This window comes from Trachypithecus francoisi, unplaced genomic scaffold (genome assembly GCF_009764315.1).
Source record: "Trachypithecus francoisi isolate TF-2019V2 unplaced genomic scaffold, Tfra_2.0 Lachesis_group12, whole genome shotgun sequence".
Classification (NCBI taxonomy): Eukaryota; Metazoa; Chordata; class Mammalia; order Primates; family Cercopithecidae; genus Trachypithecus; species Trachypithecus francoisi.
The window spans coordinates 101,143,132-101,162,147 of record NW_022681457.1 but is presented as its reverse complement, the minus strand read 5'-3'; the positions used below and the strand labels follow the sequence as shown (position 1 = coordinate 101,162,147).

At 45.9% G+C, this 19,016-nt stretch overlaps 1 protein-coding gene across 1 annotated transcript; it reads left to right on the top strand.

The window, feature by feature from the left end:
• Positions 1-315: 315 nt before the first annotated feature.
• ELOA (elongin A) lies at positions 316-18,778 on the top strand. The gene is made up of 11 exons (XM_033227869.1): positions 316-981; positions 6,409-6,465; positions 7,256-7,362; positions 7,949-9,140; positions 9,517-9,628; positions 11,212-11,367; positions 11,475-11,572; positions 12,974-13,154; positions 13,404-13,515; positions 14,363-14,535; positions 16,238-18,778. Exons 1-11 carry the CDS (start codon positions 829-831, stop codon positions 16,297-16,299), a joined length of 2,403 nt encoding a protein of 800 aa, XP_033083760.1. The 5' UTR covers positions 316-828; the 3' UTR covers positions 16,300-18,778.
• Positions 18,779-19,016: the final 238 nt, after the last annotated feature.

Here is a 19,016-nt window from a genome sequence, read left to right as displayed (position 1 = left end):
GCCCTACGGCTCATTGGCAGGTCATCAGAGGAAACATCTATCTATCTGTCCATTCATTCAAGAAGTATTTATTTGGTGCCTATGTGCCAGACACTGTGGGGAAAACAAGACACATGGGCTATTATTGCCTCTTGGAAGGAACTAAGCTGTTTGGATTTTGACAAATCCCTTTCTCTGGGCCTCAATTCCTCGACCTGTTCAGAAATGTGCGCTCACAGTGGTCCTAGGTATCTTAGATTCAGGTTCCATTTTCATTTCTTTCCTGTTCTGCGGCCATCTGCAAGTTAATTTGATCTCCTTGAACCTCAGTTTCCTCATCTGTAAAATGAAGATGATACAACTCGTTTCATCAGGTTGTACTGAGGCTGGAAAATATAGTCTTAACTACTGACGCATCGTGTGCTCAGCCTAGTGTGGCTGCTACCGCGAGTACCTGCGGACTCCTAGGGCGGGCACCAGCCCGGGACCCCTGACAGGGTGTTCATTAGGGCGTGGCTAAGCCCCGGGAAGGGGAAAGCGTTAGGATTTATAAAGCCAGAGTCTGGCGCGCTGGCCTCATTCCGTCTTGAACTAGACCCTGGAGAGGTCTTCCAGGCTTGGGCTCAGCACGCGAGCACCGGGAGCTGGGGTGCCGGCGGCGGAGGCGCATACGGCCCGAGCAGCCCCCAGCCCTCAGCGCGCACACCTGAGGCCGGGGCGCGAGGCGTGAGTGGCCGCTGGGTGGGCCCTGGGGACCCGGCTCTGGAGGCGGAGCCTGTGGCCCGCCGCCCCCCGCACACCCCAGCCGAGGCCCGGAAGGGGCCAGGCGCGCTTCCGTCTCCGCCGGGGATGCACGGAGGGCGGAGCTGCGGCCCGAGGACGCGACGCGAGCCCAGTTCCGGCGAGGAGGCCGCGCCAGTGACAGCGATGGCGGCGGAGTCGGCGCTCCAAGTTGTGGAGAAGCTGCAGGCGCGCCTGGTCGCGAACCCCGACCCTAAGAAGGTGAGCGAGGGGGCGGCGCGTAGCGGGGTGGGCGTTGGGACGGTGCAGGCCCCGTAACGGTCGCGGCCCGGGCGCGGCGGGGTTCGGGGACTGGGACCCTGAGCCAGGCCCCACGGGGCTGGGGTCGTGAAGTTCGCGGCCATTGGCCGCTGCTCGCGCGCTGGGACCCCGTGCGTCGGGACGCGGGGCCCCGGCCGCTCCCCCTCCCTCACGGGCCCGGGACGGGGGCGCGCCCGGTGTGGACACCGCGTGCCCAGCGCTTCCTCCCAGAGGCGCTCCCGTGGCGTCCCGAGCCAGCTGTTTCCTGCGGGAGAGCGCGCCCGGGGCGGGAGGGCGCTGGCCACCGCCTCGCTGGCCGCCCGGTGCCTGCGCTGGTGTCCGGCTCCCCGCGGAGCGGCGCGGACTCACCAGCGGGTGCGTGTTCGCTGGGAGGAGGAGACCGGGCGCCCGAACGCTGCGGAGCCTGTGCTCGTGGTGTCGTCCGCGCCGCTCGGAGACGCGGTTACTACTCTCCGGCTGGATATCAGAACGTGGACCTTTCGCTTTCTCAGTGAATCCCTTTCAAAACAGAATAAAGCCTCACGTCCCCTAGGCGTACTCCTGAAAACTTAGGTTGAAATTGAAAAAGAGGCGTGGGCCCGGGGTTGGAAGTTGCAGCTAGGTTTCCTTTTGGCGATTAATAGGAAGGTAAAAGCTACCGTTTCTCGTTGTTCGAATGATGGGTAACTATTTTTAATTGTAGTTAACTAGTTTTTGTTGTTTATTGTACAAACTGAACATTAAGTTAAAAGCGTTCTTGTACCTTTCCGTCTTTCTGTCACTCCTCCGTGGTCTCCAGGAGACAGTCTGGTGGTTGTCAGTATTATTTGTTTTCTTTGAGACCAGTCTTGCTCTGGTCGCCCAGCCTGGAGTGCAGTGGCGAGATCTCGGCCGCCTGCAACCTCCGCCTCCTGGGTTCAAGCAGGTCTCTGCCTCAGCCTCCCCAGTAGCTGGGATTACAGGCGCCCGCCACCACGCCTGGCTAATTTTTGTATTTTTAGTAGAGACGGTATTTCACTGGGTTGGCCAGGCTGGTGTTGAACTCGGCTGTCAGGATTTTTTAAGTGGAAATACAACACTACGTGTTTGGCATTCTCCGTCATCATTCTGGCCGGGGCGGGCAGTTCTTGGAGTTGGAGCTCAGTCCTGGTGGAAGAGGAAGTCGTGAAGGGAGCGCTAGGGCCGTGGGGGAATGGCTTTGCTGAGCCTCTTCCTCACCTGCTGTTTCCTAAGACTAACCTGAAAGGCTAAGGTACCAGCTGAAAGTCAGTGCTCAGAAGATACCAATCGTCGTTCTTCGGGTTTTTTTTTTTTTTTTTTTCTTGAAGAGCCACTTCCTCTTTACCTTGTTCTAGCCTGTTGGAGGTAGGGTTTCTCCAATTCCAAAGGCCATATACAGCCTCTCACCATCAGACCACTTTTTAAGGCTTCTCGTTCATACCTAGCTCGAAGATTCACTTCTTCAGGAAGCCATTTTAGTTACAAATCTGGGAAAACTTAAAATGCTTTCATTGTGCCATATTTTCTGTTGCAGCTTCAGTGCCGTACCTAGTGGTCAGGCATGCTTACAAGTTTCTTTTTACAGTAACCCCTTGTGGACATCTAATAAATGGTCATTATTTTAGTACTAGTTTGTTTTCCTAAACACTGTAAGATCTGTGACTGACGTTTGATACCTTAAAGCAATGCCATATAACTACCCCCATTTGTTCTTTATTTCTGTCAGATAAAAATGTTCTATGTAGTGTCTACAGTCTTTTTTTTTTTTTAACTAGAATTTAGATTTGGAAGTAGTTTTTCTATTGGTTGATTTGCATGAAATATAAAATTAGGAAAGGCTTATTCCACCTTAACCTAGTTGAATTATTAAGGTTTTTTTTTGTTTTGTTTTGTTTTGTTTTGAGGATTTGGGCTTTTTCTAGATAAAAAATCACCCTGAACTTCTAGCTTTGCATTGTGAAGTGATCATTATGAAGATGAGAAAATGTTGGGAGATCATTTTTGCAAAGGGCATAATAGTCGACTTTGAGAAATCAGTTAACTGAAGAGGGAAAATTGCAAGCTGGCATGTTGGCCTTGTTCCTTTCAACCTTCTGATAACCTAACAAGCTCCTACAGGTTGTATGTGAAATTGCAAGATGATTATATAGCACTGTTGAATTTGCAACCACATCTTGTTTTCAAACCATTATTAGCCAAGGGTTTGATTCCACACGTATGTTCATGGATTTTCTGGTATTAGACATTGCCGTAACTCTGTTTTCACTTTTTCATCTATCATCTTGGCTCACTTGAGGGAGAAGGTCTCACAGGCTAGGGCCACTTGGTTTCTGTTTTTATGTTTCATAGTTCATGGCTGATAAAAGTTACCTGTCCTTAGGCCGAGTACAGTGGCTCACACCTGTAATCCCAGCACTTTGGGAGGCCGAGGTGGGTGGATCACCTGAGATCAGGAGTGTGAGACCAGCCTGGCCAACATGGTGAAATCCCGTCTCTACTAAAAGTACGAAAATTAGCCGGGTGTGGTGGCAGGCACCTGTAATCCCAGCTACTCGGGAGACTGAGGCAGGAGAATCGCTCAAACCCGGGAGGCAGAGGTTGCAGTGAGCTGAGATCACGCCATTGCACTCCAGCATGCGCAACAAGAGCGAAACTGTCTCAAAAAAGAAAAGAAAAGAAAAAAAACCCAGCACACACAGAGTTGGCCGGGCGCCATGGCTCACATTTGTAATCACAGCACTTTGAGAGGCCAAGGCGGGTGGATCATGTGAGGTCAAGAGTTCGAGACCAGCCTGGCCAACATGATGAAACCCCGTCTCTACTAAAAATACAAAAATTAGTTGGTCATGGTGGTGGGTGCCTGTAATCCCAGGTACTTGGGAGGCTAAGGCAGGAGAATCGCTTGAACCCAGGAGGCGGAGGTTGCTGTGAGCCGAGATGGCACCATTACACTCCAGCCTGGGCAACAAAAGCAAAACTCCAACCCCCCCAAAAAAATAGTTAACTTGTCCTGTCTTATATTCTGACTGTGAAAACTACCAAGAACATTTTGATGGCAGGTGACATTAAAAATATTTTTTGCTTTTTTGGGTTGAAGGATTGTGCAGGGGACAACTGAGATGCCTAAACATGCACCCCGCAAATGTTTGATATTTCTCAATTGCCTGTTACCAGTTCTTACAAGCTCTACAGTTGGTACCTTGTTTGGTAACAGCAAGTTTCGATCCACCTGAGGATGCCCAATGTGCTTTTGTCTTGTTATTGCTTTGTTCTTTCTTGAAATTTACTGAAAATAGAGGGGTTGTGAAGTCCTTTTTTCTCTTGTGTTAGACTAAATGAGTCTGAAAATCTTGAGGGTTTTAGCTTTATCTGCTTTTAAATCACCCCTGCCAACCCAAAGTAAAGCAGAAAGACAGCATTTGTTCTTCCAGTTAGTGCTAGGCTTTGAGATAAACACACCCACAGTGATTCCAGCCTCATCCTCATATGTTGGCTTTGTAGAGGTCCTGGGACACCTTTGTCCCCTTGGTGACCTCCTTTACTATGTGGGTTCTGAACTGTCTAATGACATCACAGGAGGAGTTTTTCCGCTTTCTTGCAAGTATGCTAAGAAGTATATGAGCTGCCGCTCTATTTTCTTTTCCTAAGGACAGTGTTCTGATGTTGGATGCTTCTCCTGGCTTTATTTACTGTAGTAGACACATTTGACTTTCCATCTTGTTAAGCAAGTTACCTAACCTGATTGGGCTCAGTTGCAATATCTGTAAAATGGGGAGAATAACATCCACTTTATAGAGTTGGTTAGTGGGGATGAAATGCAGTAATACATGTGAGAACTTAGTGTAGTAGCTGACACACAGTAGATGGTATGTGAATGTTCCCAACCTACTCCTTCCAAGAGTGGCATTATGAGAGAACCACTTGTTTTTGACCTTTTCAGTGATTTAAAATTTTCCTTTAAGTGAAGCAATTGGCATTATTAGTCTTTGCACCCATAGTTTGGGTGGCAAGAAACACAAAATTTTTCCTGAGTTGATGTTGGTGGTGATAGGATTTGAAGTGGAGGATAATTTTCACTCAACTATGAAGGTGAAACTCCCTAGATATGCCACTTGGCCTCTTACTTGATCTCAAACAAGATTATCACTTGGTATCCAATTGCTCTGTCTGGTGTAATGATTGAAGCAGAATGACCAGAAAAACAGACTTGTTACTCCACCTAATAGCAATATGGCATACAATTACAGCCTGGTATTACATGGTAAAAGAACAGATCTTGTTATATAGTATTTAAATGTAAAGGTAACCACAGTTATCTATTTTAAACTACTTGTACTTTGAAGCACTCCTTGTATGGTGAGTATGTTTAGATACACATAGACATTTCCTAGAGAAAGGTGTGGCCAGTCATGACTTTTGTGAGAGATAGAGCAAGTAGGAATTGGCTGAGGAATATCTGGTTGAAGATCAAGGGCAGAACGTTGAAAGCTGTCAGTCGATGAATGAAATGGTAAGTATTTAGTGAGCTTTCATATTCTAGACACTATGACTAAGGACTGCACATGGTTTGTCTCAATGAATCCTCATAGTTTGTGAAGTAGAGACAGGACCAAGTTCCTGTTTTACAGATGAAGTAACTGAAGTTTGGGGATGTTTTTGACTTATTCAAGATCTCCCATCAAGGAGTGACAAAGCCAGACTGTGAAGCCTGTCTCTGACTCCCGAACTCCATCTTAACAGATCTGCTATACTGATTTTGACCTAGTTTTAGGGACTATAGGAAGGAAATGTGGTCAAACCCAGATCACTTTTCTAATCTACCCAGGCATTTTGTGTCCACCGTTAACATCAAAGCTGTGATTCTGGCAATTCAAAATGGTTCTTGGCTTTAGACTTATATAGAAGAAAACAATTCTGTTAAACACTGTGGTCCTTCTGGAAACACGATGGTCTTTTCCTGTAGAGGCCTTTTCTTCCTTTTACTTCCTCCGTGCCAGGTCCGTGGGTAATTCTCCTAAAACTGGTACCTTTCTTATAAATTCTATCAAAACTAGGGCAAAAATGATAGTTGTTGATGGCTTTTATCAGAGTTGGTAAGTTTTGATTCTCTTCTCTACATCTTATTTCCCCTTGGTGTAGCACAGTGGTTGAAAGCAGGGAATCTGAAGCCACAGACCTAAGTGAATCTTGCCCCACTTGCATCTTGGGACAAGAAACATAACTTTGATGAGCCTATTTTCACACTTGTAAAATAGGGATATTACTTATTACTTATTACTATAAATAGGGATAATACTTATTACTGTAAATGGTTAGCACTAAGCACTTAATAATCAGATATTCTTAAAGTGAATATGACTATTGAAATTAATGTTTTCTTCTTTGCAGCTATTGAAATATTTGAAGAAACTCTCCACCCTGCCTATTACAGTAGACATTCTTGCGGTAAGAACTGTGTGACTTTAAATATTATATAATGATATCCCATTCCCTTCTCACTGGAGAGTGTGTAGAGTAAGGTTACAAGTATGGGCTTTGGAAGTGAAAGAAACCAGACACAAAAGGCCACATATTGTCTGATTCCATTTATATGAAATGTCCAGAACAGGCAAATCCATAGACAGAAAGCAGATTAGTGGTTGCCAGGGGCTAGAAGAATTGGGAGGAACAGGATTTCTTTTTAGGGTAATGTAAATGTTCTGGAATCAGATGGTTATAATGGTTATACAATATTGTGAATGTTCTGGAAACCACTGAATTATGTACTTTAGTTAAAATGGTGAATATTGTTACCTGACTTTATTTCAAAATTAGAATTAAAAGAACATTGACTTTGGCATCAACTAGTCCCAGATTCAAATCTGAGTTCTGTGACTTTAGCCTGCTCCTATTGTAAAATGGGTCTGATTCCTGCCTCACAGAGTTATTGTAAAGACTGATTCAGAACTGTATGCAAAGTTCTTATCTTAGTGCCTAACACCTGCCCTAATCACTGTTGTTACCATTAAAGTTCTACACGTGTTTTTTCCTTCTCTGAACTTGGTACGCTTTGCTACTATGTGTCATTAGAGATTTGGGGCATAGGCACAAAGTAATTTAGTGTTAAGATTTGCAGGGTTATGTTTTAGGAAGGAAGTATTGCTTGTTGAGTTTCTCAAAGCAGGAGGCCTTATTTCTTTAGGAAAACGTTAGCCTAGTTCCAGACCCCTCTAACCATTACTTTGTCAAATTTTAGGAGACTGGGGTTGGGAAAACAGTAAATAGCTTGCGAAAGCACGAGCATGTTGGAAGCTTTGCCAGGGACCTAGTGGCCCAGTGGAAGAAGCTGGTTCCTGTGGAAAGGTAAGAACATTTCTCTTTAGGTTTGGTCAATTTCATGGTTAAATTGGGTTACCTGAAGTATTTACAGATAGAAAAGGTTTTCTTTATTATTTCTCTTTTGCCTTCTAAAACTGTTTTGCCTCAATTATAAAAATAATCTATGATCATTGTAGAATATTAGAAAATATTAAAAACAAATCAAAATTTCCTATTTCTATCATGCAAAGACAAACGTTATGAACATTTTGTTATGTTTCTTTCTAACCGCTCCTTAAATGGCATTTTTTTTTAGTTGTGAACTAGATAAATAATGAGCAGCCCCCATTTTATATAACAAACATGTCCCCATGTTTTAAAAAATCTTCACATTTTCATGTATATGAGATATTTGATCTTTGCATCTTGTAGTTAAACTCACCATTTCTCATTTGGGTTTTCCCGGTTTTAAGACTTGAGTATCTTTAAGCATAACCCACTTACCTTCTTCTTAAGACCTTGTTGTTTCTAACTCTGCATCTTCACTTCTTTGGTGAGTTCAGGTTCTGTGACTTTGTCCCTCAATAAGCAAGATTTAGATCTCCTTTGTCTGCTTTTTGTTTTATTTTAGAAATGCTGAGCCTGATGAACAGGACTTTGAGAAGAGCAGTTCCCGAAAGCGCCCTCGGGATGCCCTGCAGAAGGAGGAGGAGATGGAGGGGGACTACCAAGAAACCTGGAAAGCCATGGGGAGCCGATCCTATAGCCCTGACCACAGGCAGAAGAAACATAGGAAACTCTCAGAGCTTGAGAGACCTCACAAGGTGTCCCATGGTCATGAGAGGAGAGACGAGAGAAAGAGGTGTCACAGAATGTCACCAACTTACTCTTCAGACCCTGAGTCTTCTGATTACGGCCACGTTCAATCCCCTCCATCTTGTACCAGTCCTCATCAGATGTACGTCGACCACTACAGATCCCTGGAGGAGGACCAGGAGCCCATTATTTCACACCAGAAGCCTGGGAAAGGCCACAGCAATGCCTTTCAGGACAGACTGGGGGCCAGCCAAGAACGACACCTGGGTGAACCCCATGGGAAAGGGGTTGTGAGTCAAAACAAGGAGCACAAATCTTCCCACAGGGACAGACGCCCCGTGGATGCCAAGAGTGATGAGAAGGCCTCTGTGGTGAGCAGAGAGAAATCACACAAGGCCCTCTCCAAAGAGGAGAACCGAAGGCCACCCTCAGGGGACAGTGCAAGGGAGAAACCGCCCTCTAGTGGCATAAAGAAAGAGAAGGACAGAGAGGGCAGCAGCCTGAAGAAGAAGTATTTGCCTCCCTCAGAGGCTGCTTCAGACAACCACCTGAAAAAGCCAAAGCACAGAGACCTGGAGAAAGCCAAATTGGACAAAAGCAAGCAAGGTCTGGACAGCTTCGACACAGGAAAAGGAGCAGGAGGCCTGTTGCCCAAGGTAAAAGAGAAGAGTTCTAACAACCTAAAGACTCCAGAAGGGAAAGTCAAAACTAATTCGGATAGAAAGTCACTGGGCTCCCTCCCTAAAGTTGAGGAGACAGATATGGAGGATGAATTCGAGCAGCCAACCATGTCTTTCGAATCCTACCTCAGCTATGACCAGCCCCGGAAGAAAAAGAAAAAGATTGTGAAAACTTCAGCCACAGCACTTGGAGATAAAGGACTTAAAAAAAATGACTCTAAAAGCACTAGTAAAAACTTGGACTCAGTTCAGAAATTACCCAAGGTGAACAAAACCAAGTCAGAGAAGCTGCAGCCGGCTGGAGCTGATTCAGCCAAGCTGAGAAAGGTAACCCCTTCAGCCCCTTGGTGGCTTCCCACCCAGAGCACCTGGCCCTGCAGAGCTCAGAGGATTGCCCTGCCACTATTTTCCTTAGCTTGCTTTTAGGGGGCCTGTTGAATTTCAGCTTGCGGTAATTTCCTCTGGGCTTTACTGGTTGTCAGGGTACATTGTACCCCAAATAAGAATTTTCTGCGTTATTCTCTTGTGATGGGCCCATCTGTATTTATTTCCTGACTGAGGTGGTGTCAGGCATGACTGTGGCCCCCTCCAGCCTGGATCTTCCTGTGCAGGGTGTCCAGTTAATGCTCCTGGGAACAGAGTGTAGGAAAGAGAGCTGGGCTCATACTCCCTGACTCTCCACCCATGGGTCTGTCCCCCACAGGTGCCCGATGTGTTGCCGGTGTTGCCAGACCTCCCGTTACCCGCAATACAGGCCAATTACCGTCCACTGCCTTCCCTCGAGCTGATATCCTCCTTCCAGCCAAAGCGAAAAGGTAATTTTCTATATCTTCTTTTTCTTAATGGGAAAAAGATTTAAAAATTCATTCAAGGTAGGGTGCAGTGGCTCAAACCTATAATTCCAGCACTTTGGGAGGCTGAGGCAGGAGGATTGCTTGTGGCCAAGAGTTCTAAACCGACCGGGCGTGCTGGCTCACTCCTGTAATCCCAGCACTTTGGGAGGCCGAGGCAGGTGGGTCCCCTTAGGTAAGAAGTTCGAGACCAGCCCGGCCAACATGGTGAAACCCTGTCTCTACTAAAAATACAAAAATTAGCCAGGCATGGTAGCGCGTGCCTGTGATCCCAGCCACTCCGGAAGCTGAGGCAGGCAAATCACTTGAACCTAGGAGGCGGCGGTCACAGTGGGCTGAGAATGTGCTATTGCACTCAAGCCTGGGTAACAAGAGCGAAACTCCATTTCAAAAAAAAAAAAGAGTTCTAAACCCTAAACCACCCTGGTCAATACAGCAAGATGCTGTCTCTACAAGAGAAGAAAAAATAGCCAGGCGTGGTGGCACATCCCAGGTACTCGGTAGACTGAGGTGGGAGGAACACTTGAGCCCAGGAGTTCAAGGCTGCAGTGAGCTATGCACTCTAGCTTGAGTGACAGAGCAAGACTGTTTGAAAACAAACAAAAAAACTTGTATCACCATAACATCAGATTTTTGATGCATTTCCTAAGTGCATAGATTCTGAAGTTTGATGGCTTGGGTTTGAATCCTAACTCTGGTTTCTGTAAGTTATATGACCTTGAGAAATACCTTAATTTCTATGGACCTTAGTTGTATATATTGTGTAAATGGGAGTTATGATGGTATCTGTCCCATAGGGCTCAGTTTAGTGAATTCAGAAGTGATGCCTTTTCGCTCTGAGTTTATCACATAGTAATTGTTCAGTAAATTGCTGCTGCTGTTATTAGCAGCCCTTTATCCTATGTGTTATAGGATTTTTGTCTGAAAGAAAAAAATGTCTAATTTTCATAGAAAAAGAAGTAGAAGCCACATAAGGGTCTGTCAGCAGGAGACTAACAGATAAATCATGGTTCATTTACACAGTGGCATCCTATGCCATCATAAAAAAAAAAAAATGTGGAAAGTCTATGCATTGACATGGAATGATCTCTCAGATGTGGCAAATGAAAAAAAGCAGTGTATGTAGTGAGTATGTTGTTAATTGATTAATTGGTTTAAAAGGAATAAGAGACATTTGCCTTTTTTTTTTCTTCTGTGTGTTGAGAGTCTTGCTCTGTTGCCCAGGCTGGAGTGCAGTAGCTCAATCTTGGCTCACTGCAGCCTCTACCTCCGAGGTTCAAGCAATTCCTCTGCCTTAGCCTCCTGAGTAGCTGGGACTACAGGTGCATGTTGGGCAGGCTGGTCTCGAACTCTTGACCTCAGATGATTCGTCTGCCTTGGCCTCCAAAGTGCTGGGATTACAGGAGCTTATTTTTAAATTCTCTAGAAGGATCTACAAGAATCTGTAGTGTGGATTGCCATTGGGAAAGGGAAGTGGGAGGCAAGAGTTTTCACTGGATCACTTAGGGCCTTTTGTAATTCCCTTTTGTGTTTTTCTTGCCCTATAGCATTCTCTTCACCCCAGGAAGAAGAAGAAGCTGGATTTACTGGGCGCAGAATGAATTCCAAGATGCAGGTGTATTCTGGTTCCAAGTGTGCCTATCTCCCTAAAATGATGACCTTGCACCAGCAATGCATCCGAGTACTTAAAAACAACATCGATTGTAAGTCACATGCTTCTCTCTAGCCCTCATGCACATTGTAGCACTTGGACCTTATCACTGGGTGGCTTGGCTACTACTCAGTGCTTTCACCTTTGATTTCTCTGCAGCAATCTTTGAAGTGGGAGGAGTCCCATACTCTGTTCTTGAACCTGTTTTGGAGAGGTGTACACCTGATCAGCTGTATCGCATAGAGGAATACAATCATGTGAGTATTCTGTTTGAGTGGGAAGAGGGCAGTTTTCTGGCTTGTACCTCCAGAAATAGCTTTGTCCCTGTGACTCCGCTGTGGCTGAAGGGCAGATCAGTGGTCAGAGCATTGTTGTGGGCCTTTAAACAAGCATGTTATTAGCACTTGCTCCTGGCACCTTAAGTGGGCCTCTTTGGCTAGGATCAAGGTGGGATTCAAAGGGAGAAGAAAAACACTTTTAACACCTCCCTTGAGCTTGCCTAGTCATGAAGGTCAAGGGAGAATTCTGGCAGCAGAGCAGCTGGGACCCAGGGTGGGTAAAGCACTTTGTGTTGACACTGACATCTGGTGATTGACTGGATGTCTCTTAAGAGACATCAAGATCTATCCAGAAATCCTCCTTAGGATATGGGTATACACATTTGATTGCATCAGCTATCTCTCTTTAATTGTGAGAGTTCTATGACCTAACATCTTTTTTTTTTTTTTTTTTTTTTGAGACAGGGTCTACCTCTGTTGCTTAGACTCTGTAGTACAGTAGCCTAATCATGGCTCACTGCATCCTTGAACTCCTGGGCTTAAGTGATCCTCCCAAGTAGCTGGGACTACAGGCACATACCACCACTCCTGGCTAATACTTTTATTTTTCAGAGAGATGGACTCTCAGACTCCTGGCCTCAAGTGATGTCCCATCTTGGCCTCCCGAAGTGCTGGGATTACAGGCATGAGCCACTGCGTCTGGCCAATAACTTAACATCCTTCTTAGGTTGCCCCCTGCCATCACAGTTCAGCATAGTGTTGAGAAGTACCTGATTGGACTTGATCACAGTTCTACCCTTTGCTGATTTTCTAAAGGAAAAGACTGATCTTAAACACTAATTTTTGTGATAACCTGTCACAGCCACCAAAAGCAACTAGCATAGTGCCTCACACTTAGCATTCTTAAAATTTAGTGAGTTATTTTTTCCTAGAATTGTGGTATTTAACATACTACTACGATAAAGACCAAAAAATTATTAGGAAACTGGTCACTCCTAGGTAATTAATCAGAAAAAGATATGGGGCTGGGCATGGTGACACACGCCTGTAATCCCAGCACTTTGGGTAGCTAAGGTGGGCGGATCACTTGAGGTCAGGAGTTTGAGGCCAGCCTGGCCGACATGGCGATACCCGTCTCTACTAAAAATATAAAAAATTAGCTGGGCATGGTGGTAAGCACCTGTAGTCCTGGCTACTTGGGAGGCTGAGGCACAAGAATCGCTTGAACCCAGGAGGCAAGGGTTGCAGTGAGCCGAAATTGCACCACTGCACTCCAGTCTACATGACAGAGCAAGGCTCTTTCTCAAAAAAAAAAAAAAAAAGATAGTGCTTGTACATAAAAGTGCTTGTACATAAATGATGTCCTGGTTCTGGTTTCAGGTATTAATTGAAGAAACAGATCAATTATGGAAAGTTCACTGTCACCGAGACTTTAAGGAAGAAAGACCCGAAGAGTATGAGTCGTGGCGAGAGATGTACCTGCGGCTTCAGGATGCCCGAGAGCAGCGGCTACGAGTACTAACAAAGAATATCCAATTCGCACATGCCAATAAGCCCAAAGGTAACAGAGACGGGAGAGCTGGGGTAGAACTGGCAGGATGAGTGTTCTGGTCAATAGCAGGGTCTTGGTGGGCTTGGCTGGTGTGGGACTGCTCGCCCCTATATCAGGTAGCAGGGTGAGTATTTCTTCTGCCACAGCCCATGCTACCCTATAGTGGGGTTTCAGGGCAGTGGAAAAGCCCGTGGATTATTTAAATAACAGTAGCATCTCTGCTCAAGAAGGCAGATGTTCATCTCCATAATTCCACAGGCCGACAAGCAAAGATGGCCTTTGTCAACTCTGTGGCCAAGCCACCTCGTGACGTCCGGAGGAGGCAGGAAAAGTTTGGAACGGGAGGAGCAGCTGTCCCTGAGAAAATCAAGTAAGATCTGTGTTCTTTTTTTTTTTTTTTTTTTTTTGAGACGGAGTCTCGCTCTGTCGCCCAGGCTGGACTGCAGTGGCGCTTTCTCGGCTTACTGCAAGCTCCGCCTCCCGGGTTCATGCCATTCTCCTGCCTCAGCCTCCCGAGTAGCTGGGACTACAGGTGCCCGCCACCTCGCCCGGCTAGTTTTTCTTGTAGTTTTTAGTAGAGACGGGGTTTCACCATGTTAGCCAGGATGGTCTCGATCTCCTGACCTCGTGATCCGCCCGTCTCGGCTCCCAAAGATCTGTGTTCTTACCTGGCTTTTGTGTGCTATCAACCCTTAAGAGGTAGCCATAGTGGCAGGAAGCAAATTGCTTTTGGTGAAAGCCAGGCAGTACAGATGGTGGACTCTGGAGGCAGACCTCATCAGCTCAGCACTTCCCTCACCTCCCTCAGTCTCTGCTTCTTGGACTGCAGTGCAAGGTGATAATTTCTCCTGCCCTAGGGTAGTCAAGATTAAATGGAGAGCAAAGCCTGGCTTATGGGAAACATTCCCTTATGCTCTCCCTTTTCTCATCTAAACAAAAGACACATTTCTGCAATGACTGTTATTTTGGCTAAGCCACATTAGCATTTTCAAAATATAGATTTATACCAAAACAGTGAAAAGTTAGTTGAGATTATCATTTATTCTGAAAGGATAATGCAGACATCTCTGAGCCACCACCAGAATCCAGGGTGCTAGGGTACACTGGTCAAAGCCACAAACGGGGTGAGTCATCTTCACACAGGCCAGCTTCAGGCTCTTCATGCTCAGGGCAGAATTCTTGTGCTCATGACTAACCAGTGTTGTCCTGTGTTGCAGGATTAAGCCAGCCCCGTACCCCACGGCAAGCAGCCATGCTTCCGCCAGTAGCAACAGCTTTAACCCCAGCCCCGAGGAGCCGGCCTATGACGGCCCAAGCACCAGCAGTGCCCACTTGGCACCAGTGGTCAGCAGCACTGTTTCCTATGATCCTAGGAAACCCACTGTGAAGAGTAAGTAACTTGGAGTTCCTGCTCAAATATTTCAGAACTAGTTTTTAACTCTCAATGTCATTATTCACTGCATTACATTTTGTGGACTGCATGTTGCATGTGTGTGATGCCTTGCACATAGCTGGTCTGAATGTCAGTCCCTCCTTCCCTCTGCTTTGTCCATAGTGCACTGTATCTCTTAAATAATTATAGTTGAGTCCATGTGCGGTGGCTCATGCCTGTAATCCCAGCACTCTGGCAGGCTGAGGCAGGAGGATCCCTTGAACCCAGGAGTTCAAGACCAGCCTGGGCAACATAACGAGACTCTCTACAAAATTTAAAAATTGGGCATAGTGGTACATGTCTGTAGTCCCAACTACTCAGGAGACTGAGGTGGGAGGATCACTTGAGCCTGGGAGGTCGAGGCTTCAGTCAGCCTAGATCATACCACTGCACTCCTCTAGCCTGGGTGACAGACGCTGTCTCTTTTTTTTTTTTTTTTTTTTTTTTTTTGAGACGGAGTCTCGCTCTGTCACCCAGGCTAGAGTGCAGTGGCACGATCTCAGCTCACTGCAAGCTCCGCCTTCTGGGTTCACACCATTCTTCTGCCTCAGCCTCCTGAGTAGCTGGGACTATAGGTGCCCACCACCACACCTGCCTAATTTTTTCTATTTTTTAGTGGAGACAGGGTTTCACCATGTTAGCCAGGATGGTCTCAATCTCTTGACCTCGTGATCCGCCTGCCTCAGCCTCCCAAAGTGCCGGGATTACAGGCATGAGCCACCATGCCCAGTTGGGTCTTCCAAATATTTATTCTTTATATCTAGTTGCGTCTATTTTGTATTTTGTTAACTTTATTACCATAGACTATCCCCAGTATCCTAAGGGGATGTCCTAACTTAAGTCTTATTCTGTATTAATTGCAGAGCGTATGGGAGGGCAGGAGTCCTGGCTTGAGCAGCAGCTATGCTCAGATTAACCATTCAGGAGGCAGGCTGGCCCTCCTTAGGTAGTACTTGCAGAGCCACCTTAGACCTGTTTCTACACTGGACAGATTAGGGGTAGACGGGCTGTTTACTGGTTTGGCTATTTGTGAGGCAAAGTTATGTCCGAGTATGGCCTTTAGAGTCTGGCAAAGGCCAGGGCGCAGTGGTTCACACACACCTGTCATCCCAGCATTTTGGGAGGCTGGGGTAGGAGGATGCTTGAGCCCAGGAGATTGAGACCAGCCTGAGCAACATAGTGAGACCCTGACTTTACAGAAAATAAAAAAAATTAGCCAGGCATGCTGGCATACTCCTGTAGTCCCAGCTACTCTGGAGCCTAGGAGGTAGAGGCTACAGTGTGCTGTGATTGTGCCACTGCACCCTAGCCAGGGTGACAGAGTGAGACCCTTTCTTTAAAAAAATAACAAGAAAGTCTGACAAAGATTGAATTGCAATTCTGTACCTTACTGTACAACCATGGGCAAGTTCGGCAGGCTCTCTGAGCCTTGGTGCAGATAGTTAGAGAGTGGTTATTATGCCCCTGGCAGGTCCTCTGAAAGTGTCCGCTCTGTGCTGCTGTTTTTATTGCATTGTAAACAGAGGAGATAGTTACTACTTGTATCTCTGCCTGGTGGTGCACAGCCAAGAGTAGCAGAGCTGGCTTTGACTGTAAAGCACTGGGGGTGTGTCTAAGCCGCCATAGATCTGAGACAGCTGCCTTTTTTCTCTTTTCACAGAAATTGCCCCAATGATGGCCAAGACAATTAAAGCTTTCAAGAACAGATTCTCCCGACGATAAACTGAGGACTTGCCTTGGAAATGGAATCTGGGGAGGCAAGAATACAAGGAAAGTGGGGGTTGGGGAATGGAATTCTACAGGGAACTGGAGTCTTGCTTTGTGGATCCTTTTGGTCTCCGAGTCCTGCAGTCTGCAGGTGCTGCCCCTGGGAACCTGCGTGCCACAGCCCCGCCTCCCTGCCTGGAGCACACTTCAGAATTCTGAAGAAGATGTGAAGCCTCTGTCTCACTGAGGATTTTAAAGGTCAATTATACTTTTGTTGTTCATTAGCATCTTTGTAAACTATAAGACATGGTTTTAATTAATAAATATTGCCCCCAGATTGTATTTATATTACCCCCTAGGTTTGTTTTTGTTTTTGTTTTTTGTCCTCTACCACACATTTAGCCTTTTATCTTCCAGGTCCTTATTAAAATCAGATGAAAGCCTAGTGAAAGCCATTCTCCTGCCCCAGCTCAGCTCTCCTGAGTGGACTCTGGTCCAGACAGAGGACTGGGCATCTCCAGAGCCTGCACAGTACCTGCTGCACATAGGGCGAGGAGTGAGCACCAGACCCCCCATCCCCAAGGGAGCCTCAGTGGGGCAACAGGGCACGGTGGACTCCACCTTAGGCCCTCCCCAGTGTCGCTGCGCATTCCTGTGCAGGAGCATCTCTTTCTTACTCACTAGTATTTATTGAGGGAAGTGCTCTGTAGGTCTGGAGCCTTTCCCTCATCCTTTTTGTGAGTCCCTACCTTTTTGGTTTTTTTTCTTTGAGGCTCACTAGAGGACACAGAACCTTGGGAGACTGATTTGCACAGAACTCTCCACTTCCCACTTTTACAATTTCCAGTATCTGACTGAAAATTTTTGGGTTTCCCCCCAATCCCCTTCCCTATCTTTCCTTCTCCTCAACAGCATGAAGGAAAAACAAACACATGGCAGGGCTTTTTGTAGCCCTGAATGCAACTTTAGACATTTAAAAGCCAGCACTTTAATCTCTTGTTCTCTGTGAATCACTATGAGAAGTGAATGGTTTTTAAAGCTGTAATGCTATGTTGGAAATTGGTTTGTTTTGCCTTTTATTTAAAAGGTAAGATCATGTGATTGGAAGAACAAAACTGTTGGCTTGGGAAGAGAACTTTGCCGCTGAAGCGTTTTCTACCTTCTGTTTAAGGCAGGATTTGGAGGGAAGGACCAGCTTAGGGAGAGTGTCTGAGCCACAGCGTCAGGATGGGGCAAACTACATGGGATCCATCAAGTTCTAGTTGAACAGGAGCAAGATCAGAACTTAGGAGGGCAATGTCAGCTCCCTTGTTGGCTGTCAAGGAACATCGATCTAGTAGAAACCCACTTGGTTGTGACCCAGGTGGAGGTAGATGTCATACATTAGAGATGTGCGTCCTTAAGGAACCTGACATGCAGACTGAGGGGATGGTAAATGTGACAGCCTGACAAGTTTTCTCAAAGCCCAAGATACAGAGCCAGTGTTTTCTGTAACTGGAACCCTCAGTTAGGCCAACTTTGAATTCCAGAGCAATGTAGGAAGTGTGTTCAGCAGAAACTCGACATTGTTCAGTGTGAATTTCTGTGCAGGGTGCCTATTGTGACAGGACACAAACGTTACTGTGTTTTAATTTGCTATATTTTTGAATTGGGTAAAGCATTACTTCTCTTGGTCACTTGTACACCATTCCACCCCTATCCCTAGCCTGGCCCTCCAAATCTAATATCAGGAAGCCTCTTACCTGAAACCAAATGAACATTTGGGTCAGGTATCAGATGTCTGCTGCCTAGAATAGCTTTTTCTAGGCGTCTACCACCTTGAATTTGTCTCTTAACTGTGTTCAAGTCTTTGTCATTGAAACCAGTTTTTCATATCTTAGATTCAGTTGTGTATGATTTAATTTCCATTAGGAGTCTTTAGGCAGGGAGGGAAGAAAAGGCAGATTTGTTCATATCAATGTCAGTATCCATTTTGGCACATAAAGATTTTTGATGAACCCTGTTTGCATAGAGCCAGATCTTTTCCCCTCCCCCAAGAGTATCTACATCAGGGATGTGACTTGGTGCGAAGAGTCGGGGCAAGAGGAAAAACCCAATTTCTAAATGACCTCCTTGCCCAGCTTACTAAAATGACTGCAGAGCAGACACAGGATGAATTTGAACCTGACACAGGATGAATTTGAACCTTTGGTCTCATTTATGGGAAAACTTGTGCAATTTTTTTTCTGTGCTACACTACATACAAATCACCAAATTACAGATTACTCCTTTGATCCTTGGTGTACTGAGCAGTTTCTTTGGGGCTTTTTCTTTCTGGGAAGCGGGAGGGAAAGGAGCAAGGTGTCATCCTGCTCTTCATTTGTATTTTGGTCCCAAAATGTAAATACAATTTTCTATGTTACTTTTTTGTGGTAACTACCCAGATGAATATTTTAATTAGATAAGTTATATGAAAAGGAAAATTCCATGTCTAAATAAAAAACAAAAAACTCCATATACTGTGTCTTCCTTACTTACAGTGTCAGTGAAAAGAAGTTAGAAAATGCCTGATTCTTGGACTGTTTAAGGCAGAGACTTTTTCTTTTAAAGACAGTGTCTGGCTCTGTCTCCCAGGCCGGAGTGCAGTGGTGCGATCTCTGCTCACTGCAAGCTCCGCCTCCCAGGTTCAAGCCATTCTCCTGCCTCAGCCTCCCAAGTAGCTCAGACTATAGGCGCCCACCATCACGCCTGGC